This window comes from Branchiostoma floridae, chromosome 7 (assembly GCF_000003815.2).
Source record: "Branchiostoma floridae strain S238N-H82 chromosome 7, Bfl_VNyyK, whole genome shotgun sequence".
NCBI classification, from domain to species: domain Eukaryota; kingdom Metazoa; phylum Chordata; class Leptocardii; order Amphioxiformes; family Branchiostomatidae; genus Branchiostoma; species Branchiostoma floridae.
In genome coordinates this window covers 12787422-12813451 of record NC_049985.1, presented here as the reverse complement: position 1 = coordinate 12813451, position 26030 = coordinate 12787422, and the positions used below count along the sequence as shown (strand labels likewise).

General features: G+C 39.9%; 4 protein-coding genes across 5 annotated transcripts in view; 3 read left to right on the top strand and 1 right to left on the bottom strand.

Annotated features, from left to right (window-relative positions):
• Positions 1-7547, top strand: part of LOC118418791 (probable phospholipid-transporting ATPase IA) — a 32436-nt gene extending 24889 nt beyond the window's left edge. Inside the window, exons 35-42 of the mRNA XM_035824832.1 lie at positions 35-96; positions 538-594; positions 1067-1174; positions 1676-1764; positions 2281-2382; positions 3621-3709; positions 4220-4263; positions 4957-7547. Coding sequence (XP_035680725.1) covers positions 35-96; positions 538-594; positions 1067-1174; positions 1676-1764; positions 2281-2382; positions 3621-3709; positions 4220-4263; positions 4957-5010 — 605 coding nt within the window. The 3' untranslated portion in view covers positions 5011-7547. The remainder of the gene's footprint in view (positions 1-34; positions 97-537; positions 595-1066; positions 1175-1675; positions 1765-2280; positions 2383-3620; positions 3710-4219; positions 4264-4956) is intronic.
• A 2744-nt stretch (positions 7548-10291) lies between these two features.
• On the top strand, positions 10292-13169 carry LOC118420040. The gene is made up of 2 exons (XM_035826746.1): positions 10292-10686; positions 12396-13169. The coding sequence occupies exons 1-2, from the start codon at positions 10381-10383 to the stop codon at positions 13167-13169; spliced, it is 1080 nt and encodes a 359-aa protein (XP_035682639.1). The 5' UTR covers positions 10292-10380.
• A 1049-nt stretch (positions 13170-14218) lies between these two features.
• Positions 14219-22107, bottom strand: LOC118420039. Its single transcript, XM_035826745.1, has 12 exons — positions 22026-22107; positions 21098-21240; positions 20465-20717; positions 19701-20260; positions 18294-18422; positions 17836-17922; positions 17184-17602; positions 16702-16997; positions 16151-16297; positions 15105-15849; positions 14704-14931; positions 14219-14498 (listed from the first exon to the last, which is right to left on the bottom strand). The coding sequence occupies exons 1-12, from the start codon at positions 22063-22065 to the stop codon at positions 14219-14221; spliced, it is 3327 nt and encodes a 1108-aa protein (XP_035682638.1). The 5' UTR covers positions 22066-22107.
• Positions 22108-22792: 685 nt separating this feature from the next.
• The window catches only part of LOC118418993 (ubiquitin-like protein 3), a 15774-nt gene continuing 12536 nt past the window's right edge, over positions 22793-26030 (top strand). The window contains exon 1 of one of the 2 annotated variants that reach the window (XM_035825183.1): positions 22793-23186. In XM_035825183.1, the coding sequence (XP_035681076.1) occupies positions 23160-23186 (27 nt within the window). In that variant the 5' untranslated portion in view covers positions 22793-23159. The remainder of the gene's footprint in view (positions 23187-26030) is intronic. The other variant, XM_035825184.1, reaches the window with a different exon arrangement.

Below are 26030 nucleotides of genomic sequence, written 5' to 3'. Positions count from 1 at the left end.
GTTTTGTATTGATTCCTGTGTGTGTGTTTCCCAGATGTGGGCATCAGTGATGGGAAGGCTGGAGACCTGCTGGTGGTGGGGAACATGGTCTACACTGTGAGTGTTAGGTTCTTGGGGATGTGCAAATAAGGGGTTGATCATGAAGGGGTAAAGTTTTGGATTTGTATGCATTATTCTTCTGTTACTGATTTTTGTGTATGTAGAGAAATAAGATTATATGGTCAGTAAAGACAGGTTTTATTTACTCTTCTTTCTTCTTTTGATGTTGGGTTGTATCTTAACATGTTTATCCATTATTACCCTAAATTTAAGATGGGGAAAGTCATATTAAACAGACCTGATTTTATGGGGATGATAATGATAATATGATGCCATCATGATCATGAAAAAGATATTATTGAAATCATTTATATGGAGTTTAAGTTTTCTTGCAGGTGGATGGTATTCTCATGACTGTTGTAGTGGCTGATGTTACATCTGGCTTTCTCCAAGTATACTCATAATTTATATATCACTACTGTGTGCATTCTTTTTCAGTATGTGGTCGTAACTGTTTGCCTGAAAGCCGCTCTAATGTCAGACTCTTGGACGAGGGTATGTAGTTGGCATTTTATCTCAAACATTTTGCTCAACCAATCTTAAGTGTAATATTGAAATGAAATGCAATATCTACATATTGGGTTATGTACTAGTCATATATCTCAATCAGCTGTGAGTATGGAATTTTCTGTTTCTTAATTACATGTATCTTGATCACAACAAGCTTTGGATGATGACTTTTTTCATGAAACACAACAACATGTGATTTATTTGATGACACTTTTACAGTGTTTGCAGTATATACAACTGTCCAGCTTTTTTTTACTTTACAATTTGATTGCATAAGAAATGACCTCCGGAAAGAAGGATTGTGGACTTGTAGATGTGAATGTTTGATGTGTTAGAATGTTATGTTAAGATGGTAATGGTAAGAGCAAAAGATGACTGCTACATTTGTCATAGCTTAAATAGCTATAGGTTACCATATATATCAGCAGGTTGATGTTATATGTGTCTATCCCTCCAGCTGAGTCACATCTCCATCTGGGGCAGCATCATCGCCTGGTTCCTCTGCTTCATGATCTACTCCAACTTCTGGCCAGTCATACCTCTGGGCCCGGACATGTTAGGACAGGTGGGTTATCTAAGGGGTCTGACCCATAGCCTTTTTTGAGGCTGTAGGGTCAACGGGTTGTTTTAGGGCACAGTCTAGCCATCTCGTTCCACTGCCTTTTACTTCCTCAATTAAAGTCAGGTGCCAGTTTTTGTGCCTGTGTGGAGTGAGCAAAGTCATGTTAAGTGCAGATAGATCTAGCCAGGAGTACCAGGCATGTCATGTAGCAAGCTTAAGGAATCCATTAAGAAGGTCCAGGCAAACCCATATGCTAGATGCTTGTAACATGTGTATGTTTGCAATAAATTATATCTTTACTGTGACTGGCACTTAGCTCAGTTGGACACAAATGTACAATACTGGTCAATTTGCTCAATCAAAAGTTCCAGGATCTTGATAGAGAGATTATTGCCAACAGAGTCTGGTTTGCACAGATGAAACAAGTTGTTGTTGTGACAGCAGCCCTTAATACTTTATTATTAGATGGTTTAAAATGCTGATTCCTGTCCTCTGTCCCCCCAGGAACGTTACGTGTTGGGCAGTGGAGTGTTCTGGATGGGCCTGTTCCTCATACCCACCGCTTGTCTCATCAGAGATGTCGCTTGGAAAGCGTAAGTTTGGTCTAACATTTTCTTTCATGTAGTACCTCCTATTGTATCATAATTCACAAAAAGAGCCTACAGATATGACGCTAGCCGTTGAAAAATATGTAACTATATTTTTAATTGAATATTCAACACCCAACATCAATTGTTTGAAATGTTTAGTCTATTTGTATGTGTTGCAATGGGTCAATGTATCCATAAGATGAAGTAGGGGCATCTTTTCTGGATAGTTTTTTAAAGAACGCTTGCAGATAGATGTGCAAAAGTTAGGTGTGACGGGTCATTCAGTGTAGCATAACCAGTTGCTGCTGATAAGTATCTAATACCAGCTTAAAAAGAAATACAGGCAATGCATTTGAAATCATGAAGTTTAGTATGTTTGTGATGTACAATGTAAATGGCCTTGCACTGTGTTGCTATTGGTAACATTGATCATTGAGTACAAGTATGAGTACAAAGTACTCCTTAAGGTACCATACTATTGATTCTCAATTAAAAATAGACCACTGGTTTCTTCCCTAGCCTTGAACGGACCTGCTTCAAGACGCTGCTGATGAAGGTGCAAGAGTTGGAGAAGGCCCGTCTCGATCCCGAGTCTGTCATCCTTGAAGCTCAGAAGAAAACGTAAGTTCTGATGGGTAGATACGAAGTACGTACTCAAGAAGTTTCAATTGCGCTTGTGTTATATGTCTGATCGCTAAGAGAATTTTGATGACCTGTTATACATGGTAGGAGTGACCACATACTGTAAATCCATTTACATCTGATATTGCAGTACTAGGTACCGTATATTCTCGAATAAAGTACGCACCCCAATTAAAGTACGCACCCTTGATTTGGGGCAAGTATCAGACAGATCTGTGGGACTGAAATGTAGAATGGAAAAACTCAAATAAAGTACGCACCCCTTCCATACCAAGTCTGAACAGGCCTTGAACTGGATAAACTGAGATTTTTTATGTTTTTCCTAGGTTATTTTGCATCCTTAAAATGTCATTGTCTCAAACTTGTGAACTGCCTCCTGCAACTTCACTGAGAATGAACTGTTGAAACAAATACTAGTAAGCCAGCACATCTCACTTGAAAAACCAGTTGAACAAATTGCCAAAGTCACTAAGTCATATACATATGCAAATGTGCCTCTTATGTAAATCATATTTAGACAATTCCTTTTGTAAGACAACGCCAAGACAACTGCAATGTGTATGTTTTGGATCCTTCCTTGAAGTGTAACTACAACTTGCTCTATTTTAGGCTCTTTTACCATTTATCCCTGCAATAACCTCAAATAAAGTACGCACCCCAACTTTGGCAACAACTTGTAGCAATTTTTCAATTTTGAAAAGTTTAAAAAGTGCGCACTTTATTCGAGAATATACGGTAATCTTAAAGGGTTAGAAAAGAGAGCAGCTCACAATTCTAGCCTCAGCACAGTGATGAAGTAATTACTATGATGAAATTTTAGCAGTTCAATAGTCACCACTTATGTTGCTAAAATTAAGTTACCATTTTTAGCCATTCAAGACTTATAGTACATAGATCTGATTACAGTGTAGGAAGGTGTTTTGTAACATAGTGTCCAAAGAATATTTGACATGATTTTTTCCATGTGTGTACTAATGTTACTGTTAGTACTTCATATGCATGTTGAACAGTTTTCAGGGCTGAATGTACAAGTGTTGTTTTTGTGTGAAGATCAATCATTCTGTCAACCAAAAAATTAATTGGTCACTCAACCAGTGAATTGATTGACAAGTAACCATACATGAATCAAAGCTTAACTGTCCCAAACGATGCATGCAATTTGTTCATTTTTTTTTGTTTATTCATGAGCTGAACGTTCTGCTTGCTTCTGTCTGCAGGGCGCAGCTGATTGGTGAGCGGGATGGCCTGCTGGAACATGCACCACCTGCAGCAGCCGCACGGCCGGGTGAACCAGGCACAGAACAACGTAAGGGTCTCCTAACATTCATCTCTATAGGCTCTGTCGGAAGCAAGGCTATCTCCAGAACTGTCCCTCTTGTCAGAAAGGAAATTTGCTTATTGGCATGGGAAAAACTTAACCCTGTCCATCCTAAGAATCTGAACATCATTACATGGCGTTTTCGTAAGCTGAATCGGACCGATTTAACAAGGAAAATTAACAACATGGTCACCTAGTGGGACAAAACAAAACAAAAATGTACAGCTGGAGACAACAACCTAATTCAATCAAATCACATTTTGGTATAAATATTACTCACTAAGTAATAGCCTGCAGCTGCTGAATTGAAGGGAAAAGGATGTAGCGTTATGATTATCAAATGTAAAACAAGGATCATGTACTCACGTCACTTCTATTCAACACTATGTATAATAATTTCTCATTCATGTGTTGCCATATTTCACATCACGGGACAAACAGTAGGTATATTTCTGATATTTGTCATGTTGTACTGAGTATGTTTCTCTTCCTTTACAGATGGCTATGCCTTCTCACAAGAAGAGCATGGAATTGTGCCTCAGGTATGTAATTTTAGACACCTTTGATTTTGTCTATTTTAGGCATGAGACTGTTGAAAAAATAGCCCAAGAAAAATGGCAACTTAATCTTCTCCTGTCTGTCTTTTACACCGAATAAATGTTCAGTATCTTTTCCTGCATTCATCTCAGAATTTTTTTTAACATGCTGACATACAAATATTTTATATGACGTGTGTCATTTATCATGGATGATTTACCAGATTGTAAACAATGCATGGCTTACAGTTTGAGTAATTAGTGTTTCAATGGAGTAGTGATAATGTTGCATGATTCATTGTTATTAATAAAAGTAATATGGTATTTTTTAATGTGATATTATATGAGGAGTGGACAGTATCAACATGACCCTCACTCAGACTGGAAGATTTGATGACAATCATTTCAAATAATAATTTCATCTATTGCTTAATGTGTGCTATGATACAAGCAACATTGACTGTGGGCCAATTTCATATGTTTGAACATTCCTCAGAATTGCATCAAAGCAGATAAACAGCAATCAAAAACAGAACATTTTACATTGTTTACTTAGTCCAGTCTTCTTATTTAAGGCTACATTATATGTGAGTATTGTCTAGTTCCCCAGTACGTCATACATAGTCCAACCACATGATCACTCTTGTTTAGTGACACTGCTTTTTGACTCACAATAATATTCTATCATTTTACTTGCAGTCTGAACTTGTGCGAGCTTATGACTCCACGAAGACCAAACCAGAGGGACTATAGTGCAACAAGAAACCTAGGATAAATGAGAGAAAACAAATATTATATTCTAACACTAGATCAGGCGGAGCTTTCAAAGTACATGTAGCTATATTGTAGTGGAGTGTAGTTGTGTAGTGGTTATGACTTATTGAATGTTGTGAAGCTATTGTATGTATATATTTGAGGTAGTTACTGTCAAACTGTGTACTTATACTCTGTTCAATATGACGCACATTGGGTAAAAATTATGTAGTATTGGACCTACACTTGTAGATGATAATGTGTACCAGTATTGATTTGAAACTCTAGAAGCCCTGTTGGTGGTAAAGACAAGATTAGCCAGATATCATGCTTGTTGGCAAATATAAAATCCAATCTTTCTTGGATGTGCTGTAAAACACTTCAAATCAATTTCTCATGAACTGTGGACAGCCAATGAGAACAAAATGAAGCACTTTTGAACAGAGTTGCAAGTATCCAAGGCAGTTAAATAGATATCTGAAGATAGAAACATTTGAAGGAACTAAATGAAGAGGGCCCGAGCCAAAATAATAGTGATAGGATGTTGGAAGAAGTTAATAGCTTAGTCGCATACGCTGTATGGCTATTCACATGCACTTACATGCAGTTGTAGTTCAGCCCTTACATTGGACCTTTTGCTGCACAGCTTTATACAGATTTTTAGGTCTTGGCATTGGCAGTAAACCTGCTCTATCCTATACATGTGCAATATATTGTAAGGAACAAGTGGTAGGTGTGTAGTTGGGATGTTGTAGCAAAGTGGTAGAAACAATTGGTGTATGCAAAGTATAACAAAATAGAGAATGTTCAGCTTGACCACTCCTTGTAACAGACCTTTAGCATTGAAGAATATATTCACAATATTTTTATCATATCATTTTTTTTTATTTTGCTGCATCTATAAGATTACATGACATGAAGAGGCAGTATCTTGTTGTTTTGTATATGGCAATAGTTATACATGTATAAGTTATTGTGGCTACTAGGCTGTGTGTTTGACTGTACATTTTGTCCCAGATTCAATTTATTTATAAAATGTGTGTTAACTAAGTGCGTGCAAGGTCTTATGTGGTATATATTTTTGGGATTTACTATGTGATATATTACTGGGTTTATTGATTTATGTATTGTGCTCAGGTGTCAGTGGAATTCAAATTTATGATGTATTGTTAAATGTGAATACAGAATGACAACAGCATGCATCAAAAAACATGAAAAAATATCATACTATCTGTCTAGGTTGTGAAGAAATTTGAAAGGAGTTTAGAGATATTTACGCTACTGTGGTTGGTGACAAAATATTCTCAGCATAGGTTGTATCGTTAAGTATATAGCCTAAACCATACGAAAGGAAAGGGGCAACTGGTAAATATAGCTTTACCCACAGGTTAAAATTGGAGGTTTCAGAAAATGAATACTAGTAATCCTTTCTGCAAGGATAGACTCTTTTGTGGTAGATATTATAATAATGGTTTTGCCAGTTTTGCATTTCATATATTTTCCAGTTAATGTATGGAATCCCTCCAATGTTCAGATCTGTAAACAACAAAAAAGGAAAGAATGCTTTTTATAAGACTGTATACACATCAAGGTCTTCAACAGGTAGTAAGAAAAATCAGGGCTTAAAGCAACGTCATTCTTTGAATAGTTCTCTCCCTATATGAGAAACGGTGCTATTCGTGTTGTGTGCACAGCCATACCATCCAATATATTGGTCCCGTAGCGTTTTAGCTTGCAAGTATAGTGAATTACAGTAACAAGACAAATTGAAACAGTCACAGTTCCCCAAAACATTTTGAAAATCACAGCATGAGACAATCTTCCACCAAATTTTATCCACCGAACTTACAAGAATCATTTTAACGTTACAAACAGGCAACGAAGTTGCTTTGTTTAAATAGCTGCAGAAAAAACAAACGGTTTTTGCTATCTGTAAAAAAAAGTGGACAAATCTAGTATCTCGTGTGAAATCTGGAATGTTATGTCCCGTTCCACGAAAGAAATAATCACATGTACCCAAGAATACGCATTGTGCATGATGGCATTTATACAGGTTACTTTTGAAACTTTCAAAAGATATCTAACATTCCTGTTAGAATGGTAGGTTGTAGCCTGAGTGTACTCTCCAAGCAGAGGTTGGTGGGAAAAATCCTTGCATCAATTTTTTTAAATTAATACAAGGAAAAGGCCGGTCGAAAAAAATTGATGAAAGGAAAAGGTCACAAATTTTCCCACCAGCCTCTGCTTGGAGAGTAGCCTGAATGTGTTTTACATGATTGTACATGTACATTGTACTGATATTAAGATGAATGCAAGTAAACCTTCCAAGGAATACTGCTCGTACTGCTTTATACTTGTTATCATTTGGTATGTGTAAGCCTTGATACAAATAACTAGTGAAAGATGAAGGCCACTATCATAGAAGGATAAACGTCAAATATTTGGCATACGATTTTCAAGTTTGCTGCATTACTGTCATAAACTTCATAACTGCAGTATGTTCCAAATAAAGCTATCATTGTTTTATCACAGAATAAGCCATGTGAGTCAAGTGTTTTTGTTATGAGCAAGTGGTGAAATGAGTGATATATCCTCTATGTTAGTGAAATACATGTAATCTATTTTTGCTTGGACCACACTGATTTGATTCTATAGATGACATCTGTACACTTATTAATTTACAGAAGGACTGCTTATTGCTACTTATCCTTATCAAACACGGGTTGGCGGAAACGGCTGCCCGGTCGGTCGGCGGAAACCCCTGCCCGGTCCGGTCCGGAGGTTGAGTTTGGGGGTTTCTAGTATTGCATACAGCAGAGTAAGGTATCTAGTGCAGCTGCGCCTTCTTGCAGCAGAAAGCATTGTAATCTCAATATTAAACATACACCCATCGTAGAATAAACGTATGCAAAACCGTGTCGAAATTTTGGACGGGGTTTTGGTTGGAAAACGGCTGGTAGTATTCTGTATCTAAATCACGACGAGGGTAATCGTGAACATGCTGTAAATCCGATCGTAATTACGGCCTTTTTTACCTGGCGCTTTCACGTGGACAGCGGTCGGTAATATTAAGAATATTCATCTTCTGAATACCGTGTAGACGGAATATTAATAAGAACATAATTGATTGTTAATCAAACAGCTTGAAACTGTAATTCTTTGATTGATCACGATAATATTTTCTCACATGTCGGAAATGAAGAAACCCGCAGACAATAAAGATTTAACCAAGGATAGAGCGGCTAGAGCCCAAATAACACCGCGATAAACAACGTGGCCATGGTTGGCTCGAGAAAATTTTTTGATTAGCAATTAATCTTCAATCTTCTTTCGTGAAGCCGCGTAGCACAGTGGTATTGTGTTCGCCTCGTGACCGAGAGGTCGCGGGATCGAATCCGCCTGCCGTGCTGCCGGTCTTGTGCCCTTGGGAAAGGCACTTAACACGACTTTCCTCACTTTACTCAAGTGAAAATGAGTCGTCCCTCGGATAGGACGTTAAATGGAGGTCCCGTGTCTGGGGAGAGACACACCCCAGGCACGTTAAAGAACCCGTCACATGTGCTATGGTGCGCTGTGAGTGGTCTAAAACCTACAGTACCTTGGTCGCACCTGGGGCAATTACTGTCGTATTGAGGTCACCTGAGTGGCGCCGAATGGCAGCTCGCTCCAGACCCTTGAGATTTAGCCCCGCCTATTGTAAGCTCCTCGCAATTCAGCCCCTGGCTGCAAAGAGTGAGTAGTCAGCCCACTCAATAACACGAATGACTCATACCCTGATCAATGCCCACATCTTATTGGTCTAAAGCTAATTCCGAAGAGCAAGTAATGATAAAGTTTACTACTGTCCCCTATCAGAAGTGCCTCACACATATCCACGTGCGTATTTCGGAGTCAAGGACCTAATGTGCGCCGCATGGAATGACGAAAATCTCCGATAAATTACACAATCCAATCAATCCAACCTACAGTTTTCTTATTTCAGAGTATATAATATAAAACTAGTGTTGGGGATAACATTTTCGCAAAAAAAATCAAGGCGCTAATCTGTTCTTACTGTGAGGACACGCGGCTCATTATCGACCTTATAAGCGTTAATCTTAATTAGCTGGCATCACCGAAATCTGGTGTTTACCGTAAACGTGTGTAAGATCAAAATTACGCCATTATTACGGTAATTACGGTAATGTTTACGATATTAGGGCTACTGTTCAACGTAGGGTCAGCCTACACGAGAAATGCACTTAAATTACTGTTGCAACAGCAAGCCATGTTGTATACATTTGGTACACTCGAAACCCCCAAAACAAACCTCCGGACCGGGCAGCGGTTTCCGCCGACCGACCGGGCAGCCGTTTACGCCAACCCTATCAAACACATTGAGAAAATAGAACGGTTTCCTCATCGAAACTGTTGCTTGGAGGGTATTCATCATATCCGACCGCACACGAACATGACAAAATAAAGGACTCCTATTATGGCTTGTTTCTACCCTGTTCTTTAATATACGGCCAAAATGTGAAATGATGATGCAACCGTTCTAATATGGGGATTTAAATGTAAATATCATACAGAAAATTTGAAATAGAAGGGTGCCCCAGCGGCGCAGGCAGCTCTCAGATTTTCAATGAGTTCTCATCACCCAACGACATCACATCTTTACTCAATGAAGGTCAATATGCAATGAGATAGTGTAATTTAACCTTACTGTGTGTAAAAAAACGGGGAAAAGACGGAAGAAAATTTGAAAAAAAAACGGAAAAAATCGCATTAGGTGCCTTTAAAGTTAAAGGCGCCCAATGCGATTTTTTCGTTTCATAAATTCAATTTTCAAGTCATTTTTACACAGATTCAATTTGGTCGGTAACCTCATGTGTCCAGAAATGACCGAAAATTACCGATGGGAAACTGTTAGTGGCTCGATCCTGTGCTGATTTATTGTTGGGCGCAATAAATGAAAGGGTCCATTTGTGGCATATTTGTGCATTCTTTTTAAACGCTGAAAGTACGAAATAATGATACGAGTGTGTTGGTATGGTGAAGTAAATGTCAATATCATACCAAATGTCCCATCCAGAATATTTCCAGTTTAAATATTTTAAAATCGCATTGGGTGCCTTTAACTGCAATAATGGTTGCAATACAGAAGTGGTATGGGGTAAAATGCAAAATGGAAAAAAGTTGTGTTCCTGATGTGTGTGTTTGTGTTTTTTCGTTGAAGTTCAGCAGCAGGTTAACTTGATGCTGCCCGCAGGGTCAACCTCACGAAGGTGTTCTCCTCGGGCCACGATCAGGGGGAATTTGCATATATCCCATGATGCACCGCGGTCTCAACTATATATACGCTCGAGCCGTGACGTCATCATTTGAAAAATGGCGGGTTCCGGTGATGGTAGCATCCCGGGAGCTCCCGTAAACACAGTGTTTACGGTTGAACCAAAGCTGTTGCAGGACGCTCCAGAAGTTTTACTTTGCTGTGTAAACACTCACCAGTTCCCAATCCATTTCTCGGGGGTTTCGTGCATCGAAGTAGTTACACGGCGCTGTCACATAGCAGTACCGGGCGACCCGCCGTCAGTGCGCCGGCTGTGCTTGATGCCTGATCGGAACCTGGATAGCCTGTTCGCCGGGGTGACTTCCCCAGTGAAACTACGGATCAAGTCGAGTTCTACCATTCATGTAAGGTTTACTTTATTTCGTAGATCTTTTAGGGACCTTCAGTATTTTTGATGGTTCGAAACAGGAATAATTGTACAGCAACAGAAAGGCTACGAATTATAGGGGGCATGTAACGTAACGGTAACGTACAAATTTTATCGACTTTGTCATGTTTTCCAGTGGCACTATATTCCTTTTTAACTCTGATTCAAATCGAGTTCTATTATAGTTTTATGTACTAGTATTTGATAGTTATTTCTTCATTTTACATCACCACCGGCGATTGTTTTGTTGTCGAGTATTTTCACAGAAAAAAGGTACAAAGTGATGTGGGACACATGTAATGTATTTTCAGCGTTGAGTCAGTAACGTTAACAGCTAACTTAATCGTTAATGCTTTTCCTTTTGCTTCAAAATATTACTGGGTATTTGAATAGGATTGAAAAACGTGTATCATGTGAAAGGTAATTTTTCCCAGCCACTTTATTTGTAAAAATTATTTGCTGTCAATGGTTTTAGTTTTACATCATTTCAGTGTTTGGGTATTGGAAGGGGATAGTTTTTTTTTACTGAAGACTCGCTAGCAATATTCAATTATCTTTTAAAAATACAAATACTAGAGTTTCACGACCCCATACCTTTGTCAAACAAATCTATCTTTACTAATAGTAGAAATCATGTCTGTCTGAGAATTGAGGCATTTACAAAAACTTGTTTCTCACTACAACCATTGTGGAATGGAACATGTTGTGAAGTATGTACTACATGTATAGGGTAGAAGCCCCCTTGTTAGGTAGCTTTAAATAATAATGCTTGGAACTTGGAGTTAAATAGAAATGGCTTTCTTTCAACACAATTGGTTAGCATAAAGTGTTGTGTTATAGTGACATATTGGTTGATTGCTGAATAAAAAGTTCTAAACAGAACTATGCGGCTCCAGCTGTGTCTCAGAGTCTGAAGGATGTTTGCAGTGTAACTGTAAGACTGTTGGCTTGAGGACCGGTAGTTCCCCCAGACAATGTTATTGCCGTAAGTTACTTAGTTTGCACGATAAAGGGATTCAGTGTGCATGGTTTTGCCCCAAGATTTGAGACCTTTGACCCATACTCGAAGGCCTAACATGTTAGCACCATGTGTGTGTTTCAACATATAGTTAGTGTGGTGTGACTGTGACAATCTTTAGAAATATTTACTAGTAGTTACTTTGCTACAATCTTTTTACTAGTTTTGGGATATTCTCTCTGTACGTTGTCCTTAATAACTGATATACGAATGAATGCTGTATACTCTCAACATTCAAAGGTCATAACTTAAAGAATGTGCATTACTTGAATTAGATTGTAGAAATCATCAAGTGGTAGTGGAAAGCCATTTGACTTGAAAAAGGTGTGTCACGGATTTGGATAGCTACAGATTTTAGACGATGTGACGACAAGATCATGCGGTTTGCGATGCTGCTGTTTTCATTTCTTCTGCTGTTTGCGTTACAAAATATGTCAAGACATGTATCAATTAGCCATGCCCTCAGAAGTAGGACCTGGCTCTGCCCCCAGACAAGTGATGACGAAAAATCATGTTTTGGAATGGGTCACGTCTTGGAATGCAGCTGGCATTCAACTTCGTGTTAGTTCAAATCATGTTTTGGAATGGACGGAGTTTTGGAATGCAACAGGGTTAACTAATGCAGTTACAGAACAATCATCTCCAAGCAGATTCTGCTTTTCTTACAGTTCGAATGCTCTAAAGATGCTGATAGGCAGCAGGCCAGAGGTACCCTTCTTTGGGACACAGAGATACTGCCAACAGACAGTGCAGCCTTCATACTTCCAGCAGTGACGACAGATATCCCGGCTGACTTACCGTACGAGACAGACATTCAGCCTGTAGACCCCAATCTACCATACCCTGACCATTGCAACTGTCAGATGTCTGAATCTGTACAGTCACCTCCAATACTTTGCGACATGCAAACAGAGTCACAACTAGACCCTCTTGTATGTAGCTTGGAGGACTTGCATTTTTCTTCAGATGGGGGGGAGTCGGATGACCAAGATCTAGATGCAGAGTTGGAAGAAGACGAAGACACAGATAACCATGCTGCAAATCGTATGAGTGGGCAGATTTTTTCTGTTGTTGGCTCTACGTGGCATACTAGTTGTCAGGCTGTGCTAGATAAGTGTGAAAAACTGAGAAGGGAGGGAGAAGATGTCAAAGTCCAGGTAGCCTTTGAGCCCACCAATATCAAGGATAGGAATGCCATCGTGTTTGAAATGTTCATAGAAAACACTTGGCAGATAGTGGGTTATTGCCCAGGCCCCAAAGTCCCCAAACTGACAAGAGCAATGAGAAATGGTTTCATCACTGAGATTGCGATGCACAAGTTGACACATTCCTTCTGCTTCCCTGCAAAGAAATTCATGTACAAAGTTCAGGTGAAGATTGTGAAGAGAGGGATTTGGGAAGGCGATGCAAAAGACTACAGGTTCAATTCGGTCATTGTATAAAAAGTATAACGAGGCAACAACCCATCAACTCGATTTGATCTGTAGTTTTATTGGGAATTTTGTTACTCGCTTGTGCCTTCACTCTTAACTTTCTGCCCTGACTCACTATATTATTAGTGGAGGGCGATACCACATTGCGACTGCAAAAAAAAGTGGTCGCTGGTTGGATTAGGCAGTTGGTTGCTGGGAGAAAGGCAAAAACTGATATCTTATAAGGTCAGAACCCGTATAACACTTAGGACTATGTCTATACATGTTCTCCTCTTTCCTGACTTGCAACAAAATAACATCTTTTATGAGTATCATTGAGTAATAAAACTTAAGGTTCTGAAGAAAACAAAATCTGAAGAGCATGCCTCATAAGTTCAATAACTAGTTTGACAGTTACAATAACTAGTTACAATAACTAGTATAACACTTGCAACAATGTATATACCTGAGTTCTCTTCTTTCTTGACTTGCAACAAAATAGCATCTTTTAAGTATACATTCAGCAATAAAACTAAAGGTTCTGAAGAAAACAATATCCGCAGTGCTTGCCTCATATATACAATAACTAGTTTGACAGAAGGATACTTCAAAGCATAACTAGGCAAAAACCTGTATAACACTTGCGACAATGTCTATATATACCTGTGGTCTCAAGATCAAAAACTGATTGTCATATAAGGTCAATACCTGTATAACACTTGCAACAATGTGTATACCCGAGTTCTCTTCTTTCCTCACTTACAACAAAATAGCATCTTTTACAAGTATACATATACAGAATAAAAAGTAAACATACATAAAATAAAAGACTTAGATATATACAACAGTGGTGACAGGTGGAAACAAGTGGCTACAGGCACTTTCTTCTGTAAAAAAACAAACAATGCTTGGTACCATGACTAAAAAGTACATTTATATCAAAATCTCACTCATCAAAAAATCGGGCAAGTGGGGTAGGACATGAGCTTGCCCAATCAGCACTTTCACTTGGCTAGGACAATAAAACTTTTGGACTTGTCTAACCCTGGATGTGGATATAACAGTTTAAAAGTAATCTTCTAAACAGGTGGCAAGCTATTTGGGACCTCAGGCAGTGGCACTTCTGGTCTGTGCAGTATCTGCCTGATGGTCCCCCTGTTCCTGACCGGCAGGACACCCCTTGCAGTTGTGAAAATCGAAGCGTCTTCCCTTCTACAAGTGCGCAGTCGGTGGAGGCGCAGACGACCATCCTCAGGGTCATCATTGAAGGATGGGTAAGTGTCTTCTGCTTCTCTGAACCTCTCACTGATTGTCCAGTAATAGAAAGGCAGGTCCGGGTCAATTCTCTTTGAGAATTCCCTGTGAAAGACAAATAAATAATTACAAACCTGTTCAAGTGAAATAATACATGCCATGGACACAAGAATTGTGCCCATACTGCCCATAATGACCTGTCCACAACTGATTTGTAATGTACGTCGCAAGTACAATGTGAGTACATGAAATCTTTCAATAATTTTACAAAAAGACCATACTGTAAATGTTTGAAAAGATACTTAAATACCTGACTTCTGTAGGCCATCGAGCATGCAACTCCTTGAGGGTAAAGGTGTTTCCCATGTGTCGGTGAAGTCCAGCAAAGAAACACTCTACATCGTCTGTCGTGCTCGCTCTTGGATGCTCTTCATAGCCAATTGTCGCACTCTCACTTCTCCGCAGCTCCATTGACTCGATATTTGTTGTGACCGCGATGAGGGTTTCTCGGCTCCACCCAAGTACTCCTCGACCGAACCTAAAAAAAGCGACCAGAACAAAGATATTCATTTCACTGGGTCTTTAATCCATCTAGGCATTCTCGAGTTATACTATTTGGTAAAGCCCCTATCTCACTGGATTTGCAAGTTAAAGAGAGCGGTTACTGCATTTTTTATATCTAATCATATTCATTGTGTAGGGTTTTCTTGCCTGTTGATGTCAAGAGTTGAGAAGTCTGGGGGGTAACGGCGCCATGGGGGGGAACGGTGATATGGCATCAGCTCATCAAGGATCATGTCCATCATGGCTGTGTTCTTCTCCTTCCTCTCTTCCTCTGAAAGCCCTCGGCCATCAGCTGCTTCATGCCATCCAGCAACGACTTCGATATAGCATGCTTCCCGGTGATACCCTCTGTGTCGGAGAAACCTGACCATGTTGTAGGACAGCAAGATCTCTGCATCGGTGACAGACTGCTTTCGGAAACCAAACAGGGCTGCCTCTGTTAGCCCTGGCTTGGGCTCACCATCTTGCGGATGGAGCGCTTCTTCGAGAGCATGGTGGTCAAACCACCGGGGAGGCTCTTTTCTGAGGTGACCAGCAATTCTCTTGAGGAGATGGCAATGATCTTCTCTTCTGTGAAGGTAGTTGAGGCCGTCTTTCTCTGGGACATACATGTGGTGTGTGAAATCAACCCCCTCAGTTCGAAGTTCCTCTATTCTGAGACGGTATCTGTATGTGGCCATTATTGATCGCAGCATGTCAGCCATGCACTCAGGCGAGTTGGCACGGAAGGTTGAGGGGCCACAATCTGGGGGCACGAGTTGTCCACGCAGTCTTACTACAGCATCCTCCTCTCTCATCTGCTCCACTGTTGTGAGTTTGTGGTATTCTTCAATCACTTCTGGTGGGATAGCCTTCTCCCTCATCTCTGTCAATGGCATGCCATTGTCATCCTCTGCACAGTGAAACCACAATCATCAATTAGTACAAACTGATGGGGAGTTCAGAGTCTATTGTGACATAAGCTGAACACATTTGGTTCGACAAGGGCAGAATTTGTGAGAAGATACAAGATGGCTTCACCATATTCCCCCTGCAGAATATCCCTGAAATCAGGTGAATTTGTTGCATTGTAAGTGTACTTGGGCCAAAGATATATCACACGGATAAAACATACTAATGTCAGTGGTACTGCACAGTCTGATATAATAGAGAGGCCAAACATTAAAGTCAAGTCAGCAGAGAAAGAAACTAACCTCCAACTTTCCGGAGTGACTTCAGCACAGTGTCAGAAGCCATCCTCCTGACACTGTCTTTCACCCCACGAATGATTTCATAGAGATGAATAGGGCGCTTGTTCCCAAGCGTCCTTAGGGAGTTGAACTCTCCATCCGTAACATCACCTGACAACAAATCACAAAGCACCACATCACTGATAGATTTGCAAAATGAAAAAGCTCTAAATGGAAAATTAGCTTTGAGTACCTAAAAAAGCCCCCAGCGCACAGGCTCTAGGGCCAACCCACTAGCATTGCACCAGAATATACCAATGGTCAACACCTCAGCAAAGACTACAGTCTACAAATGGACTTTATCATGAAGTTTCGTTGAAATGTCTCAATAAAAAAGACAAATTTTCCTATAATGGATTTTGTTCAGCTTTGCATCATTCAACAGAAGCACTGTCATATTACAAAAAACAGACAAGAGTAACACTCTACTTTTACTTTTGTGCTTTAACTTCAACTTTTGTCTTTACTATGTTTATAGTGGAGTTAAGCTTCACATGTAAAGGATAGACTCTTACCAACAGGTATCAGTCCCAGCTTCTTGGCCTCCTCATGGCACTTGTCCAGGAACTGCTGGAGGAACTGATCCCGGATACTGTGATATGGAATGAGCAGGATTGGCACAGCATAGGGCTTCTGATTTCGTCTTTCGTCAGACACCAAAACGACCAATGCATGATCAGCAGCCACTCTCTTCTTCTTGAAGAGATTGTGCAAGTAGGTTTTGTTGTCTTCTCTCAGTTCCACCAGACATTGGGCCACACGGCCAGGTTGAGGGGAAGCAGTTCCAAGAGCTGCCAGCAGCCTTTCATACCTACATAATATAGAAAGCATGTGCATGAAGGTAAAGGTAAAGCAGTCATCCTCAACTGATGTGAAGCATAAATTGTGCTTTTTCAAGTAGCTCAGGTACATGTAGTTGTGCAATGCGGCTTTGCTAACTACTTGATTTATATAACTATGCAGACAGAAAATTGAAGTCAATATTTCTAAAAGTCACCTTTCATAGAAGGCTTTGGCCTGCTCCAGAAGGGTATTGTACTCTACCCTGTCCCATGCCAGGTTTTTCAGCACATCTGTAGATGAGTTAGCCTGCTCGAATTTCTCCTTATACCTCTTGTTTGCTGCCTCAAGGCCACCTTTCAGCAGATCAATGTCTTCTCCAAGATCCTGAAGGAGACTGAGGAGACAGGCCTCTAGATTGCGTGGCACGCAGGACTTCCCAGCTTCCCTGACAAGGACCATGCGTCTGTCGTTGTCAGCCCTTAGCTTCTCCAGGCTTCCATCCCCAAGATCAACGTCTCCAGCCCATTTGCCCTTTGTAGATGTCTGCAGGGCAACCTTCAAATCACAAGCATCAGCCTTAAACCAGACACGTGCTCCTGGCTTCATCTTGGCAAAGGATTCCAGTGCAGCGATCTGTATATAACAGAACAAACTTTACTGTATACTAATCTGATATGCATAAAATAGTAAAAGTTTTCCCAACGTCCATGTCTATTCTTTAGTAGTGTGTCTACCAAATGAAGCTCAATAATTTCCATTCATAGACATCACAAGGAGCAGAACTGCTGATACTAGTAGTATTATTGCCAAGAAGAGAATGCCTCTGGAACAATTTTTCTCTTTTTTTTGAAGGTTTGCAAACTCACATGGATACTGGAGTTGCCATCAAACTTCTCATTCTGTGCCAGTCTGTACATGGTGTCCAGGGAGGGGGCGGCGACATTAATATGTGCCTGTCAGAGAAGGAAGAGAATCATATGTCAAATAAGACATGACAAGTAAAAAAAAAATAGACAAAAATTACACAGTAACAGAACAAGATGTACTTTCTTCAAATGCACAGTATTTAAGTGCCCCTAATTCTTTCACAATTCATGTTATCATACTACTCAAGGTAAATATCACTCTGAGCCAGCCTCCTTAGTACTGTACTAACTTAGGGAATCTACTGGAATAACTAAGTATGTCAAATACATACAAAATGGAATTGAAAAGGTATCGCTATTATGGCAAATATTCAGATACTACATTAAGTATATGGACTGGTTATCATCACAATTGAAAATTTGTGAAACATAAAAGCCATCTTTATACATGTAGTAACCTTCAATGGGTCCAAGTCAGTGCTTTCCAGGCCACTCCACCCTGGCCCCCGAAACAGCCTCAAGAACCTGGTTGGAAACTCAGCACACATGCTCTCCAACCAGCTGGCATAATCTGGAGAAATGCTGACCTACAGAACATACATGAGTACCATTGTATAAATTAATACCATAACAAGTTGGACATAACACTGTCTCTTGCTATGAAGTCTGCAATCTTCATCATATCTGATATCACCATAGATAATTTGTTCACACCCTCCTACCACAATGAACAAAGTTCCTGATCACACTTCTAATTGCCCAACACTACATGGCTTGGGGCCTGGCTAATTGCACAGGAAGATGGTAGCAAAAATGAATTGGGGTTTTTGGAAAACCCTGTCCAGTCCAGACAGGGAAATGGGGCGGAAAACCCTGTCCAGTCTGAAAAGAGGGTCTGCATAGGGGTTCCTGGCAATGCTTAAAAGTATTACTTCAGACAGCACTTACACAGCATAATGAGTGACCCAAAGGTGCAATATGCATGCACACAAAGTCAGTTCTGTCAAATGCAAAGTACCCAATTAACACTTATCTGGTAGGACATGAGGGGAGAGAATTGTCAATCAAACAATGGATAGTGAGTGTCCGTCAATTTCGGGTTGTTAAATAATGGCAATACATTACAAAGACAGGCTTTGAAAGGTTTTCTTTAAATGATAAGTGCGCAGCACTCATTTTGAGAGCTGGTCTGTTTAAATCCTGGTTTAATAGAATGACTGCGAAAGGTTTCAATATCAACACGACTTTAGTACACAATGTTATAACATTACAATATATTTTACAATGCACTACAATAAAGCCGAGATGGCATTTTTCAAACGATAGTACAAGTTGTGAGCTATATAGAACTATGTATCCTTTTAAAAATAATGTGTTTTATTTGCAAAATTATGCCGTAAGGCTAATAGCATGTTCAGTCTCAAAGACTTAAAGAGTAGACGTTTTTTATATGATGAGAAGTAACAATGATGGATGATTTTTGTTAAGTAATAATTTTTTTATGACATTGTGCCACACTTCAAGTTGATGTTATTTCTGTGCTTAGCCGTATTAAAGATAAAAAAAAATGTTGTTGTATACTAGTACTTAGTAGCTTACACCGTATACCCCCATGCAGACCCTCTTTTCAGACAGCTTACAATGTATACCCCCATGCAGACCCTCTTTTCAGACTGGACAGGGTTTTCCGCACTCCGGACTGGACAAGTTTTTCCGAAAACCCAAATGAATTGAGGTAATTAGTTACAAAATTAGACAAAACTAGCCAAAACAACAAACAAAAAACTAAGAAGGCATTCTTTACTGGAAATGCCATCATTTTAAATTAGTACATCAGATAAGTATCATTATATACTGATGCTAACCTGATGTACATTGGTGGCACTGAAGAACTCCATCTGGTATTGTAGTAATCCAAATGGCATCCTGTCAATTTGGAGCAGAGGGGTGGAGGTGCCAGGCCTGTTGGTGCTCAAGATGTGGGCAAACTTGTACAGGATGTTGGGCTTGTTGTGTTCTTGTAGGGTGGACATGGCATTGATGGACTTTGAAAAGAAGTCGGTTGGGTATGTGGAAATATTCTTTGCTGTAGCTACAACTGAGAACAGTTTATCACCAAAGGATAGAACTGAAGATGATTGAACGATTTGAGGAAGCAGCATAAGCATGAAAGAATCAAATTCTGATTGGGTCAGGGCCTTGCAAGAAGACAGTACTGTTGTGACATCATCCTGGCAGCTATGTTCAGTTTGTGTTTGCTGGTCCACAGTCAACTTCTTTGTCTGGCATCCCCTGCTGACTGTTTCTTTGGTTTTCTTTGCACGGCTGATTGAATTCGTCTCAAGACCAAAAGACTTCACAGCAGCTTCAAGGGATTCGTCGAATTTCGTCCTCCACTTCCTGCACCTGTTCCTCACTGTGTTTGCTGTGAATAGAAAGAGAAACAGTGTGTCACTGAAGAGAAACCTTTGCTATTGACAAAGTATGACTTCATATCCCAACACCTTGAGGGACTACACTCACACTAAATGTGAGAAATAATAGAACTTCTTTTGATTTCTATCAGTTCTAAACTTGTTGCAATAATCTATCAAGGTAAAGACAGCAAGAGCCATTGTTTTTCACTGACCTGAAAGAAGTTCACTGCTCCTGGTTGCCGTCTTGATTGATGTTGCAGCCTCTGTCCAAAAGGGACTGTTAGCGTGCCTCATTGGCCAGGATGCTGTGTCAGTGACATTTTCATCCTGATCAAGGTGGCTTAGATCCAAAAACTGGATCAATGCCTTGTCCTCCTTATCAGTCCACTGATGGTGTTTCACAGGCCGAGGGGACTTGGCCAGTTGAATCTTTGGGGTGAGCATGTGCCCCAAAGATCGTGTTATCTGTTGCAAATACAGGATACATGTAATTTGTAGCAAGGAGAAACTATAGCAAAGTTTGCTATAGTTTAACTGGTACTGAGTGTCATCATCAGTCTTGGCTCACCAATCTTACTCGACTTCTGAATAGTTTCTGCAAGGAGTCATGATGTAATAAACATACTATGAAATTACATCACATCAGTGCACTATGAAATAACATCACATTAGTGAAATAATTGTATTAATGGTATAATTGACAACAGTAAAACTGTCCTTAGCCTGTAAGGTCATCAGTGAAACCTAACAATTTGTAAATTTGCTACATCCTGTTGGACCATACCACAACAGCCAATGATGATCTTGATCGAGGAAACATTTTCTGTCTTATGGCAATTAATCACCTTAGGACTTAGGAAAGAGAGAGGTCGGCGAGCTCCTCCATCTTTCTTTCCATGTTTGTGCTGCCTCCTCTTCCCAGACGGGGTGTGACCACTCCCGCCAACATGTGGCCTCTTTTGGGGCGTTGATGGAGTTGACATCATGACTGAGGGAAACAATATTGGACAGTCTAAGATGATTTTTACCCTTTTATAGAATATATTTCCTTGAGGTATTTCAATGAAGTTATTGATGACACTTTGCTCACTTTGGGAGAATGAGACACAGTTATTGAACATGTCAATAAAGAACCAAAATTAAAGCAAAATGTACCTTTAACATTACAATTTAGGATAATTTTCTATCTATGGATGTCCCATAAGATATAAACTGGTCTGGTATGCAATTTTTTTCTGTTTCATTGGCAAGGATTAAAAACTCTCGAAAATAAACTATGATATTCATAAACATCACTGCTAACCTGGGGAATCAACAATAATCCATAAATTACAAATCTTACACACCACTGCACCACTTGATAACTTACAAATTCTGACAGACTCTCAAATTATGAAACTGAAAGACTACAACTACTTTTTGACAAGATTTATTGGTCCAAATATCAACGACAGTACGTATATGACAGTGAAGGTGAAATTGTAGATCAGACTCCTTCGTATAACTCACAAGCAAGCCTAACCAGTCAATAATGACAAGAGAGGTAAACAAGTTCTACGGCTATGTGATCCCGAGCGACCGTCTGTTTAGCGAATATTAAGCCCACAAACGCCCACCCTTGAAAAGTCTGTGCTACATAAATCTAGTTCTTTTGCAAGTACAGTAATACGTTCAGGTTGGGCTCTCATGAGTTTCAAGTGAATTCATCGACCCGAAGTACGAAAATCCATCTTGGTAACTTCCGCCTTTGCGACATATACGATACCCACTCACCTCCGCATTTTAAGCGAGTTTCCAGTCCAACCAACAACATTTTCCGTTTGAATAGGTTTTCCCTGAATGTCTGCTAAGTCCCTATACTGTAACAATCTTTCCAAACTTTCTAAATTGCTTTAGGAAGGTAAAACTACGGCGCGTTCGTGTTTGTTTACGTGTCCGCCATCTTTTCTTTACCGGCTTATTTGCATATGTTAATGAGTTTAAAGGGCCTCCGCGCGACTGTCAGGCGTATGTAAACACGACCAACCATGCGATCCTGCGCGGCTGTTTTCGTGATCTTCCTATGAGTGCTTTTTGGTGCTTTTCGTTTTTTTAGACACACAATCAATCTACCATACGTAAACTACACTTTTTTTTAAAAAGCACCACTATTTGATTAACCAATGCGGAAGATTTGATAGCACTATATGCAAATCTCCAACATGCGACAACGGGATTTACGCATGAGAAGTCTATCGGCATTTACCTCAAAATTAAACATGTTCCTCGGGTATCACACACATCAACACTTTTCATGGAAAACTACAATTCCCGAACTCTAAAAAATGACGAAAATTACCCACCTAATTCTCTTGGCTGCTGTCCAACATGGCCAACATCTTGAAGATGCCCATGCCCTACATCTTGGGCTTTGCAGTTCCGGGTTTGCCGGCGTTCGCGCGGAAAATCGAACGCGATCGAAAGTAAAGTGCATCATGGGATATATGCAAATCCCCCCTTGGGCCACGATATACTACTAGTACTTTCACAGACGTCATATATCCCATAATGCCCTGCGCACGTCTCGGGTCGGAAAAGAGGAGCCGCCATTTGCAGTACTTTCATCCTTGCAGTGACTGCCTTTTAAATGGAGCCGAATAGGCCTTAAGCTGTGGGGGCCGGTATAGTTTTAACGTTTTCCCACTCCCTGTGACGTCTAGAACCTATCTAGATGAGGCTGGAGTAACAGAACGTCGGAATTGTGGCCGATTTTCCCTCTGTTTGGAAGGACGTCGAATTTGGCCCAGCCCTCGAACTCTACTCTGTGGGCCCGACAGCAGGCCAGGCTTGTCCACCAAGCAGGATAAAATACTTTGGTCGACACTCAACTTTAATCTGGCTGAGTTTTCAGAACCCCTGGAAATAACCATGAGTTCGTCACCTAGCAGTGACCAGGTGAGATGTCCGATTTTTGGTTTACTTTTGCGGATCTCTCTGCAGTGGTCAAACGAAAAGCCGACGATTGTCGTCGGAACGCTAGCTACCCAAGGCCAGCTGAAGAATTCCTGACTCTGGTCGGCTCAAATAACAACACAAGGAAAGCTGTAGACGGGTCTAAGGTTCTCTCTTAGGCTGGGTGTTTGCTACAAAGGGAATTATCCAACCTTAAGGTTCGGGAAAGGGCCTTTATTACATCGTATATCACTTGCCAAATTGCTTGGCAACTGCCGGTTATATAAAAAGATTTATCATGCTTAACATTGGATTGTGTTACGCCACGAAAACCATCGGACAAACACTACAGACTTACAGGAATACCAATTGCTTATGTTTTCAAACCAAGAAGGTAACATCCTGAGTTGAGTAAAACCTCCTTGCTCAAACTAAAGGCTCTATGTATTCTTGTTAACTTTGGTTACAAAGGTGCTGTAGATGTAAACAAATATAGGTAGGATGTTGTGCATAATTTTCATTTGATCATTTAATAATTATGGTACAATAGTTTGGTTATAACTTGTTACACTGGCGTGTAGATATTTCCATTCCCCTGGCTTCTATGTAGTGTAACTTCAGGTGCTCTGCACAGGAAACTCATACTTTTTAGCAAGAAAGTTAGTGAACATCCCACATACAGTACTTGATACATACAGTGTGGAGCTGACCAGTCAACTTGTCAAGATAGGAGTCTTTGCGACAAGACAAGAGAGTTGTCGAAATAGTGGTAATGCGGTCACCATAAGTACAGGACAACCAGTGTTATTACACGTTTTATGGTCACAAATAGGTCAGGTATGGAGGTTTTATGGCCGGGATGGTAACGACCCTCTCTGTTCAGGATTGATGATGGTCCTCCAAGGGTTATAACTTATATTAAGACTCATTACGTATTCAGCCTGCCAACGCACACATACACATACACACACACACACACCAGCACATAGTCACATACAAACCCACACTTGTTGTCGATCATGCAACAAAGACCAATATGAAAATACAAAAAAATGTCAAGTAAATATTTGTAATGCATGCAGACTGTTAAAAGTGTTATAGAATGATAATGAGTAACATAATACTAGTCTGATACTGATAGCATTGTTGTAAAGCCGTCCTTTCACAAGTGTACACATCTGTACTGTAATAGTGATAGCTGTTTGTGTTTCCTACCAATGTCATGTCCTCATGATACAGTTGTATTTCCAAGTTCTGCACATGTCTACATTTACTGACTACAAGACGTGCATCCAACAGAGCTTCACTTTTTTTCAGGTTAAGAACTGCTATAAATTATAAGTGATATTAATACTGACGCCAGTAGCTCTAGATTCATTTCCCACATCATATTGTTCCTAAGTCTAGCATGACAGAAAAAAGAATTACATGTACATCATTAGTTGCAGTGATAGCAAGGTCATTAGTTTCTAATGATTCAGGATTACATTCACATAGCCAGGATATGGGTCTTAAGACATAGAAAGAGAAAAGTGACTGCTAAGTGCATTACCCAGAACCATCACTGGAAAATTATCTAAGGAACATTTAGGAAACGACCAGTATAATGATGCGGTTACCTGATTTCATTTCCTGTTAATGATTTACCATTTGTCTGGTGTACACTACTATTCAAATACAAATAACACCTTGGCTGTAAATCTTACAAATAGCACCTTGCCTACTAAAGGTAATGGATATGGCTTAACACCAGGTAAATTGTTTTCTGAGAAATCATTACAAATTCTTTGGCATTACTGCAATTTGTACAAGACGGAATTTGAACATTCAGCATAATGATTAATTTTTCCATAACAATAGCATTGTGGTATAAAGGAATAAGAGGCAAGGTGTTAAAAGGTATAATGTGGTTGATAAACAGTATTAGCAAGTAGAGGTATGCAGCCATATGTATGTGATAGATATATTATGTTCTATCTGTGACATGACACAACAGTTTCCTTCTTACTTCCTCAGCATAGTTGTTAACTGATTATTTATAGAAGATTATTTTAACAGATGTCACCTTCCTCAGTAGGCATCCAGAGAAAAGTGAAGGCTATAGTTTTAGCATAATTGATTGACAAAGGCCTTTGTACAAGGGTAATGGCATCTTTGTATGACTGTCAGCTTTGAATCATGTCTGTCTCCCAGTGGAAAAGGGAATGAGTTTTGTAGTAAGAAAAATCACTGACATGCGGGACTGAGAAATACCTTGGGGGAAGTTGTTTTAATGTTTATTTATTATGACGAATTAACACAAATATGCATTTAGTTTGAGTACTACAGTTTTCCCCACGATATATAGAGTATTTTGGACATATCACCAAAGAATGATATACTGCCTAGAATCAATCTCATTGCCAGAATGTACTTACATGTGTATGCAGACAATAGCTATACTCAGCCTATAGTGAGTGACCCTGCCAGTACCAACTGGTATATTTCTTGCATGTCTCCAGTAACGACAGATGATCATTCAGATCACACTGTATCTAAATTCTGTCATACCTGAGACAAGAATGCTGTCTGCTACACTCATTAAAACAAACAGGCATTAGCCTTGGGAATATTTATCAGCATTGGTAAACCCCTGCTCAACGTTTATCAGTGCTTCTGGGACAGGGACAGATCTTTCACAGTGTAGTGGCTGACCAAATTATGCAGGTTATCTCTCGCCTTGAAGGGGTACGATAACAAGATGTGGCAAAAATCATATCAACGGCCAGTAGCTATGATCCCCTATGTAATTCCCTAATTGGATTAAGGAAGTAAATCCGGAAATTATGCGACACAGCCAGGAAGATG

What these genes read in the sequence shown, in the direction of transcription:
- LOC118420039 (XM_035826745.1), bottom strand. Translation starts at nt 22,065, where the DNA reads ATGTTGTTGGTTGGACTGGAAACTCGCTTAAAATGCGGAG. An exon ending in GCCAAAGCCTTCTATGAAAG is followed by an intron (nt 16,998 to 17,183) that starts GTGACTTTTAGA and finishes TATATTATGTAG; the next exon opens with GTATGAAAGGCTGCTGGCAG. An exon ending in TCAACTCTTGACATCAACAG is followed by an intron (nt 14,932 to 15,104) that starts GCAAGAAAACCC and finishes CGCTTTTTTTAG; the next exon opens with GTTCGGTCGAGGAGTACTTG.
- LOC118420040 (XM_035826746.1), top strand. Translation starts at nt 10,381, where the DNA reads ATGGCGGGTTCCGGTGATGGTAGCATCCCGGGAGCTCCCGTAAACACA. An exon ending in AGTCGAGTTCTACCATTCAT is followed by an intron (nt 10,687 to 12,395) that starts GTAAGGTTTACT and finishes CTTTTCTTACAG; the next exon opens with TTCGAATGCTCTAAAGATGC.